The 10313-nt window shown below is 55.1% G+C and overlaps 1 protein-coding gene across 6 annotated transcripts in view; it reads right to left on the bottom strand.

The window, feature by feature from the left end:
- Positions 1 to 3732: 3732 nt before the first annotated feature.
- The window catches only part of CCDC88C (coiled-coil domain containing 88C), a 129383-nt gene continuing 122802 nt past the window's right edge, over positions 3733 to 10313 (bottom strand). For 3 of the 6 annotated variants that reach the window (XM_067727564.1, XM_067727574.1, XM_067727582.1), the window contains 2 exons: positions 9333 to 9622; positions 3733 to 6014 (listed from right to left, as the gene is read on the bottom strand). In XM_067727564.1, coding sequence (XP_067583665.1) covers positions 5016 to 6014; positions 9333 to 9622 — 1289 coding nt within the window. In that variant the 3' untranslated portion in view covers positions 3733 to 5015. Of the gene's footprint in view, positions 6015 to 9332; positions 9623 to 10313 lie in introns of those variants that run through there. The other 3 variants (XM_067727597.1, XM_067727609.1, XR_010941052.1) reach the window with 2 other exon arrangements.

Below are 10313 nucleotides of genomic sequence, written 5' to 3'. Positions count from 1 at the left end.
GAGGCTCGCGGCGGACTCGCCGCGGCGGGAGCAAGGCGGCCCCAGCGGCCTGGGCGGGGTGCGGCTTCCAATAGGGCTCCTAAGGGCCATTGCTCTCCCGTGGGGAACACGGAGGGGCCCGGAGGCTTCTTCTCCACCTGCTTATTTGGGGTCTCTTGCGGGGAGGGGAGGTGGGGAAGCAGGTGGCCGGTTTGCCACGTGACTCGGTGAATTTGACCTCAGTGGGCTGGGCCCAAAAGGCAGAGCTTGGAAAGGGGAGAACATTTCTGAGTCCTGCCATGACCCCCACCTCTTCCCGGGCCTGCCAGGACCTCCCTTCCCTCCCCGCACCCCGCACCCCCCGCCAAAACCTCCCCTCCCCCGCCCCTCCAGGCTCCTGCCTGACTTCATGTTGTCCACCCTGCCCTGCGGAGACCTCTGCCCCTGTTACAGAGGGAGAGGTTCCCCTGGCTCTCGGGTCTGTCAGCCGCCCCGGGCCCACTCCTGCTCTACTCGGTGGAGAAGGGCGAACAGGGAAAATGGAAGGAGCGAGAAGCCTGGGGAAGAGTTTCCAGCCTCCAGACTCAGCCCAAGTGGCCTCTGTGTGCCCTGTGCCGAAGAACAGGGTTTGCGCACGGCAGCATCCGCTAGGCTGGCCAGCTCTGCAAACCAGCTGCACTTCTCTTTCACGTTCCTCCTCCTTGGCCCCTTCTTCCCAGTTTTCTGTCTCTTCCTTTACAGCCCATCCCTAAAAGGTGGCGCTCCCAGCGGTGCGCTGGAGCCAGCCTGCCCTGGCTTGTGAGAGCAGATTAGTGAATTTCCCGGAATTTTGCAAGTCAGTTGTTAAACACAGCCGTCATTAAAGATGAATTTATGTAAACGTACGAATAATTCATATTAAAAACAATGGTAAACACTCAAAATGTGCCACTTCCTAATTACTTCACTGTTACCTGTGCTCTTGAGGTTATTTACACCTGTTGCATCTGTATGGAAGCAACATTATATGACAGGGCGCACTGCGCATCTCTTTCCACCTCTGTGGTTAGGGACACTGTGGCGGCAGCTTGAACTCGACCATGGTGAGAGTGTTTATGCCACAGAAATGGGCAAGTGTTACCAGTTAGGGCTTGATTTATGTCTTCTGCAGTCTCTAGAGTCTCTTGACTTAATTAAGAAAGTGATGGGGGCTTCCCTGGGGGCACAGTGGTTGAGAGTCCGCCTGCCGATGCAGGGGACACGGGTTTGTGTCCCAGTCTGGGAAGATCCCACATGCCGCGGAGCGGCTGGGCCCGTGGGCCATGGCCGCTGAGCCTGCACGTCCGGAGCCTGTGCTCCGCAACGGGAGAGGCCACAAGAGTGAGAGGCCCGCGTACCGCAAAAAAAAAAAAAAAAAAAAAGTGATGGGGAAAATGTGAATAGTACAGATTAAACTTAAAAGTGTGTCTTCGGTGAATATTCCAGCATGTAAACTATATGTTTAGTTTAAAAAAGAAAGTGTGCTGTGTCTCTAAGCCATTACAATGTGAACAGCACAAAAAACTGAGGAAATTTGGCCAACAATCAGAAACTGCTACCTGACTGAGCAGTCACTCACATCATCAACAGATGAGTGAAGTTCTGATACACATCTCTGGCTTGTTTCAGTTTCATCTTACTTGCTAACATAAAAAAAAAATCAACCAACATTCACACTGGAACTACACTCGTTCGTCAGTTGCAAGAATAGGTTGGCTATAAATACACAAGTTTGGCAAAAATCAGTGAGAGCATTCTAAGAGAATCAATCGGCTGTATGGAGTTTACAACAAAAAGTATTATATATTCTGTGTCACGATCTTTTACATCCGTAAATACGTGTGTGTGTGTGTGTGTGTGTGTGTGTGGATTCCCTCCCCCAGGTTGGTGGATAAACATTTTGGCTGGATGTTTAATGTTGACTGGTGCTTCGTAAGGTTTGTCCTATGCGTTCTAGTTTTCTCGCTTTCGTGTTCTCTGCAGGGTGAGCCCCTCTTGTCTCACAGATGATCCCAAATCTCCCTGCAGGCAGAACTCACTGCTGAGCTGTGGGCACGAATATCCAGTGGCCAGCTGGATATTTCCCAGACACTGGGCATGTGTCTCCCAGGCCAGTGCAGAGAAGGTGGGGCCTGGGAGCTCAGGAGGGCCATGATCTGGGCTGCCCGCCTCAGTAACAGGACCCTGGGGTACTGCCCGGGACCATTGCCTGGGGTTGGCTGTGTAGGCGAGTGAGATGTCAGAATTGGAGCTGATGGAGTGATGGATAGGGCGTGGGGAGGAGGGTGGGGGACATCAAACACTATCTCGAGGGACGAGATGGGGGGGAGGACGGGGAACCGCATGTTGAGAACCTTGCATTGGTGGTGTCTCGGGACATCCAAGCTGGAACCAGATCTGGAGGTTCCGGGGAGAGGTTGGGGTTGGAGATGCATCTGGAGCCTCTGGGAGCAGATTGTAATGAAAGTTGTTGGATGTGTATGAGCTTGTCTGGGGCAGAGAAGGGAGTGATAAGAGGTCTGGGTGTGCCTTGAGGTGAGCCAAAGGACCAAGCCACAAAGGGATGGGTGTGGCAGGTGTGGAGGTCACCTGGGTGAACCTCCTGAGGTACCAGGAGGGCTGAGCTGTCTGAGGCAGGCAAACTGGTTGGCAGGCTACTACCAAAACCCAGGGTCAAGGGTATGTGTGTGACCTAGGATGAGAACGGCTGGCTAAGACAAGGGGGGCCAGATTCCAGACACCTTCTCAGGTCCAGGATGTGACCTATAAAACGTGGGATGTGAAGAAAGGAGGGATGAGGCCCGCATCACAGGCATCTGTGATTGTGCGACGGCTGGTGTCGCTGGAGAAGCCAGGGAGAGGAGTTGAGGAAGCCTATCGTCCAGGCAGGGGCTCTGAGGGGCAGTCGGTACTCCGGGAGCAGGGTGGGACCAGCCCCGGGGGGGTGCAAGGAGGGAGAGGTCTCGAAGGCACAACCTAGGACTTGGCCAACAGGACGCTTCCAATGACTGTCTGTGGAAGGAATGAGTGAATGAACGAGGGGCCGGCAAGTCTGAGGGCTTTAGAGCCATCCCACAAGGGGGAGAATCACGAGGCAGAGACTGGGAGTTCCCAGGGGAGACTGGCCAGGGGTCAAATGCTGCAAAGGCCACAGGGAATGAAGCCTGCAAGGTGGCCGCCGTTCATATGCTGCAGGATCTCTGCTGAGTGGTGAGACACCCAGATGGCAGAGGCTCGGGAAAGAACGGGTGAGGAGACAAGAGGAGACCCTCTCGAAAAAGTCTGGTGAGAAAGCAAAGGAGACGCTGAGGCAGCAGCTGGACAGAAATCTACTAGAAGAAAGATTTCGACATGTGTGGGTATTTATATGCCTGCCTTCCCTCCTCCTTCCCTCCCTCCATCAGCCTCCGATCTGAGGCCCCCAAGGCCTGAATTCCAGGTCTGGCACGTCCTAGTAGAGTAGCCTTGGGAAAATCCAGCGGACTACTTTAAGCTGAGCTCCTGCCATGACACAAATCCCATAGCAAAGCAGGATTCAATTTACACTAAGTTAAAATAAATCCAAGTCTGGAAAAAAGCTGCTGTAAAGAGAAAAACCTTGCCCTCCACATTCTCTGATGACCTAGCGGCCAAGGGAGCTGTGGATTCCAGTGACGGGTGTTGAGGCAGGGACCCTGAGCCCCCAGAGCCCAGTCAGTGCTGCTGTAATGTGCAGTGAGGACAACTAGGACTCAGTACTGTTCCATGTCCTTTTATTACAATTGTCCTTGTGTTCCAGAATGAATGGCTATTTAACACACAACCCGAAGCACTCCTAAATTTGATCTTAGCTTCCCATTTCTTTCTTATATTGAATCAAAGGGAAAAAAAAAATCTTACAAAAAAAAAAAAATCACCAGGTTTAGTGCATCCCTGGAAGAGCACCTTTACTAAACAGGAAACAAAACGTGCCAGGAATCTGACCAAATACACAAAGCAGCAGGTGAGATTCCTGATAGGAAAGAATGACTCCCCATGGAACATAAATAGATCCCCTCAAAGTACATATATTTCACATGAGTGTGTACATACATATGTAATATATTAAAAGAAATTTGGTTTCTACCACGAGAAGTTACTCAGCAATAATAAATCAACATCTCACCTGAGACAGGGAAGTGGGGACACTGCAGCCACGTTATAAACCGAGGCGCACCTCACTCCTGTACACGCCTCCCCTCTGTATGCTGTGCACACTTGCTGGGTGGGCTTCTCTCTGCCCGGCCCCCCAGGCCCAGCAGATCCAGTGTTTGTAGAAAAGCACGTCAGGGAAGGCAGGTGGCCCTGTGGCCTCGGAGCCCACCCTGCAGGGCCCAGGAGCTGGCTGCAGCGGGGAGGTAAACACCCGAGGCTACCGCCGCCTGCCTGGAAGGCCGCTTTGGCTCTAGGGTGAAGGGAAGCGCTTGGGACCCCAGCAATGGCACCGCAGTGCGTCTGGTTTTCAACAGCGAGCCTGCCTCTGGGGTCCACCCAAGGGCCTCCAGATCTTTGTAGTTTGGCCAGTGGGGGCTTCCCCTAGGATCAAATGGCTTTTGGGAGGGGAGTAGAGTTTCCAGAGCCACCAGGGCTCAGTCCTGTGAGTATGTGCGTGCGCACACGCCCACATACACACGCACTTCAGTGGAGGTCAGCAAGTTGCAAACGAGTGTTCTACAGGGGCGCGCTCAAATAGTGTCTGCTTTGGGGTCAGTTTGTCACTGTGTTCTGAGTGTCCCCATGCCAAAGTGGATTTGTTCAAAAGATACCCGTTGCTGCAGGCTACAGGTACAGAAGACACGTTACACACCGGGGGGAGGGTGCAACCCTCTCAGGGCTTGGCACGGTGTTTTAGTAACAAAACAAACAGAAGAAACGCACGGGAACCCTTTCCTCATTGTAAAGCCCTTTCCTGGCACCACAGGCAGACGGAGAAAGGCCATCATGATGAGCAGGTGCGTCAGCAGCTTTAAGGTTTAGGAGCTGCCGGTCCAGGAGCCAAGTCACACGCAGCCGTACTCGTACCACACGGTCTGCTGGTCCCCAGTCGGCTCGGGGGATGCCGGCGTGCTCTTCGAGCTGCTCCCACGACTGAAGTCCTCGGAGGCCCGGCTGCCATGGGGAGCCAGGTCGGGAGACCTGCCTGGGCCCTTGGCAGGGAGGCCCTCGCTGTAGCCCTGCCCCGGGACCCCGTCCCCCTCGGAGGGGCTGAACCCCGCCCGGACGGGGGCGATGGTGGCCACCTCTCCCGAGTGCGGGGAAGCTTGGGGCTTAGTCCTGGCAGCCGGGGCTGCAGCAGGTGAGCAGTGCTGTAGCTGGGAGTTGCTGCCACTGCCACCTCCAGCGGCGATGGCTGGGGACGTGGCGGACTGCTGCAGGGGAGCTGGCCTCTCCTCCTTCGGCGGAGCCAGAGAGAAGCGCCTCGCGTCCAGTGGCCGGCTTCGGGGGCCGGGGCCCTGACAGGGGCCGCCAGCCTTTCCCACAAGCGGGGTCCGCTCCCGGGCCAGGCTGTGGGAGCTGGGAGGTATGGAGCCCTGCAGGCTGTGGCTGCCTGTGTCTCTGCCCGCCGAGGCCTCGGGAGCCCCTGGCTCCTGTTTGCAGGCCTCTGGCCCGCTGGCCCGGAGGAGGTCGGCGGAGGCCAGGCTGAAGGCCCTGCTCAGGGATGCACTCCGGCCAGTGGGCGTGTGGGAAGCGGGGGGCATCGCGGCCTGCCGGAGTCTGCCCAGGGACAGGCTCTGGGGCAGCTGGGCCTGCCTCTGGGGGGCGCTGGGCAGGGCCTCGGCCTCAGCGGGTCTGAAGTTCGGCTTCATGTACTGCCCGGGCTTCAGCGGCTTCCCCTCGGAGGTGGTGACGGGCATCTTGATGGTGGGGGCCACGAAGCTGGTGGGCATCTTGGCCCCTTCTTTCCTGGTAGGTGGGCCTGGCTGGCCTCCGATGGCCGGGAGATCACTGGCCTTTCTAAAATAGTCACTTAGCAGGTCATCCCGGCAACTGGGAGCATCCTACAGGGAAGAGAGCAAGAACTGAGTGAGGGCCAGAGAGGCCTTGGAGACCCCTCCTCCCACCCAGGATGTCCCCTGTGCCACCCACATGGCCAGGACTGAAGTTTCCCGCTCGGCCTGTTGAAGGCCTAACTTCCCCACCATACACACTGCTCTGGTCAGGGGTTGGGACAATACACGGCTCGTCAGGGAGAGGACCCAGATGCCACTCAGTAGCCCCCTAACTCTTTTCTTTCTTTTTTTTTTTTGGCTGCACTTTGTGGCACGTGGGATCTTGGTTCTCCGACCAGGGATCGAACCTGTGCCCCCTGCAGTGGAAGCGCGGACTCCTAACCACTGGACCGCCTCGGAAGTCCCAAGTAGCCCCTTAACTTTACAAGAAAGCAGGTCCAGAGAGGAAATGACTTCCCACAAGGCTCATCCACTTTATGGAAGGGTGGGGCCAACTGTTTCAACCTGGTTCCCATTTCTTCACCAAGCAGAGCAAGGGGCAGAAAGCTGACCGGCAGGACCGGACCTTCTCTGTCAGCCCACCAGCCTCAGACGCACTGCAAGGGCTTTACTGTGGGCCGCAGAGAGGAAGAGAAACAAGACCAGCTCCCAAAAAGCCAGAATCAACCACACTCAGGACCCTCACTGCCTCCCAGATGTTTCTCCTAATGTGAGAAGGGGGAAAGGAGGCACAAGGAGCACGGAGAGGGCGGTGGGAACCAGAAAGGTCGACCGTCCAGGAGAAGAGGGAGGTGGCCCAGCCCTCTAGACTGTCCCCCTCAAGCAGCTGCCACCTAGCTGGGCTTCCCCTGGCCAGGGAACTGGTGTCCTTTGCCACCATCGTGGGGACAGGAAGAGCCGCCAGGGGCCAAGCTCGATGGCCGTGTTCAGGCTCACTTCAGCCTTCTGCCAACACCTCACAGCCTAGAGGAGGCAAGCGGAGGGTTCTCCTGAGGCCGACGCTGCAAAACGCGGGGAATTGAGTCCGCATCAGCGATGAGATCGGGGGCCGAGAGCTGCTGCAACGACACCCCAGCCCGCTGTGACCTGTCAGGGGGCATCAGTCCGCAGGACAGGTCAGCAGCTCAGGAGCCACTTGCCGACAACTCCTGGCCCCTGACAACATCTGGATGCTCAACTTGAGAGGGGTGCAGTCTTGTGGTTTCAGGATAGTTTGAAGCCTCACTCTTGGCATGTGTTTGCAGTAAGACCCTGGGTCATCAATATGGACCAGAACCATTTATCAAGTGCTTCCCGCAGGCCAGGTGCTGTGCTAGGAACCAGGGGTATAATCGCAAAAAACTTAGTTTAATTTTGAAAGCAACCCTTGTAAGGGTTGCTTAAGGTTGTATTAAAATAATATTTAATATATAAGAAAACTGAGGTCATAGATAGACATCTAGAGAGTGGCAGATTGGTGATTAGAACCCGTGGCTGTCAGACTCTGCAGCTGTTTTCAGCACCTCCTGGTCGCTTTCTGCACACTTCTAACTTCTTTAACCCCCACCTTCAGGGCCACCCAGGGAGCCCATCTTGTGACACCCCCTCCCCCCAGCATCATCAGTGCTTGGGGAAGGGGGGCATGGGTGGCTTCTCCAGGCCTGCTCAGAGGAGGGTAGGGGTGCCAGGTGGGGCCATGGGGGTGAGCACCTGGGCAGAGGGGGAGAGGACGGGTGGCTCTCAGAGGGTGAGCATCAGCTTCCAGCAGGGACAGATAAGCAGCGGTGAGTATCTGGGCAGGTCTGAGCTGCGTGCGGAGGGGCCCTGAGCCTTGCTTAGGACCCACCCCCTGAGATCTGCCCAGAGAAAGGAAACTCACGGGGACCGGCACATAATCAGAAAAGGACTAAGAAGAGGAACCATCCAGTTGCAGGCACCCCTGATTTCTGGACGTTCTTGTTTATTCCACTAGATCAGTGATTCTCAGTGCGTGATGCCTGGACCCACGCTGACAGTGAGAGCGTCGTCTGGGAACTTCACAGAGATGGAAAATCTCAGGAACTCTGGGGTCCAGCTTGTGTTCTGCCAAGCAAGTCCGATGCACACTGGAGTTTAAGACCCACTGCATCAGACCGTAAACTTCTGGAGGGCAGGTTTTCTGTCTTTCCCACTTTGGGTTCTCCAGCTTCTAACACACAGTAAGTGCCTGATACACAGACAACCACAAGACCGAGCACCTAGCAAGTATGCGACAGAAATTTGCCCATTGACTGGTTTGCTTTGTTTTTTTAGCGCAGGCACCATGCATACTTCCTCACACACAGGAGCTGCTCAATAAATACCTCCCAAACAAATATTTTGTGTTCTGTGTCACTGTGACCCATTAATGTGGGCCACAGAGTTTACTATAGGGCTAGAGAAAGTTCGACTGTATTTGTTTAAGGTAAATGAGAGAGAATCACTGAAGCATTAAACCTTAAAAGGTCTCAAGTGCAAGACAGTATATGTGTCATCTGTTGAATAACCCAATAGCTCATGGGACTGAATTTAGACAGAGTATGTAAAAGACAGACATGCAGCTTCAGAAAAGCTAAATGGAGACGCTGGAAAGGTGACAGCGGAGGGAATCCTAATACAGGTGATGTTTGGGGGTTAGAGCTGCAGAGCAGAGGTCAGCAAACCAGAGCCATGGGCCAGGTCCAGCTTGCTGGCCTGCGAGCTAAGAATCGTTTTTACATTTTTAAATGATTGAAAAAAATTTTTTTTTATAGAACGGTCTTTTGGGACATGTGAAAATGATATGAAATTCAAATGTCAATGTCCATAAGTAAAGTTTTACTGGAACGCGGCCACGCCCACTCATCGACAGACGGTCTGTGGCTGCTTTCCCGCTAAAGCGGCAGCGTCGAGTAGTTGCAGCAGAGACCGTCTGGACTGGAAAGCCTAAAATATTTACTATCTGGCCCTTTATAGAAAAAACTGGTTGATCTCTGCTGGTGAAGGCTCAGGGGAAGTGGGCATTCCGAGCTCTGCCACAAAACCTAGTGAGATGCTAACTCCGTGAGTGGGGGGCCGGTCACTCTTTTCTTGAGAAGCTCCCAGCGGGGGGCGCACAGCACCCCTGCCCTCCATGCCGGCACCACGTTCTGCCCACTCACTTCACAGACGGAGAAACAGCCTCCGAGGTCTGGGGCTGGCTGCTGGCACCCAGGGATCTGCTGGCTCGCGGGTTTGCTCCCCACCCAAGCAGCCCTGCACCTAGGCCACGCACCCCCGCCCCATCCCTTTCTGTGACTTTGCTGCCACGGTTTCTGCCTACTGTCCCAGTTTGGGAGATAGCAAAGGAAGAGGGATTCGCTGTGTCCCTTTGAGCCCTGGGCCACTCACGGAGGAAGGGGAGCCCCGGTTGCTCTCCTCCAGGAACTCCTCCAGGGTGACCATCTCACTGCTCGGGGAGGCTGAGCAGGGCCGCACCCCGCCATGGGGCTGGGCTGCGCCCCTCTTCCGGGCGCCCTCTTGGGGGAGAGGCCCGTTCCGGGGTGGGGGGTACTCATGGCGGCTGAGGGCAGTGCGCCCCGGGGTGCTGGCATCCCGCGGCAGAGTGGCTGTGTCCCTACTGGGGATCAGGTCTTCGCTGCTGAAGCTCTCGGACCTGCCGTGGAGCTGGTCGGAGGAACCTGGGGTCGGGGCGGGCGACACAGAGAACACACGTGAGTCCCCCTCTCTGTCTCCAGGGGGCTCTCTGCTGCCCCCAGCTCACTTAAGACAGAGAGGATGCTGCCTGAGAACCCAGGGCGCACTTCTCCCAGGCTGGGATTTTGGATGTTAAGAACACTCTGGAATGCTTAGAATTCAGAACAAAGTAACTTGAGATAAAAGTGGAAAAGCTTCTGCTAAAGTTTCCATTGTTAGGAGCTATACGGCACCGCACTCATTAGCTCCTGTCTGTTCACATAGTTAAAGGTTTACTTAGCACCTGCTTCGTGCCAGGTGTTCTTTAGAGGCTGGTCATGTGGACTCTGAGAAGTGAAAAGATTTGCGTAAGGGTTTACGGTCTTGGGACAGCAAACACATTCTTTTCAGATGTGCAGGAAACATTCATTAAGACAGACCGTATTCTGCACCGTAAAATAAACTTAAAAGGAATCAAAGCCATCCACTATGTCCTCTGACCACAGTGGAATGCAACTAGCGTCACTCTCTCCATTCTACAGATGAAGTAACTCAGATTCAGAGGATGGGTGACTCTCCCAGGTGCCCAGAGCCTGTCAGAAGGGGTGAAGGGATTTGAACCCCAATCCATCCAAACCCCGGGCCTTCACTTGCAACCGCGTGACGTGGCCTAGGAATGCAAACGCAGAACGCATG

Source organism: Pseudorca crassidens, chromosome 1, assembly GCF_039906515.1.
Source record: "Pseudorca crassidens isolate mPseCra1 chromosome 1, mPseCra1.hap1, whole genome shotgun sequence".
Classification (NCBI taxonomy): domain Eukaryota; kingdom Metazoa; phylum Chordata; class Mammalia; order Artiodactyla; family Delphinidae; genus Pseudorca; species Pseudorca crassidens.
This window is presented reverse-complemented; position numbering and strand designations above follow the sequence as displayed.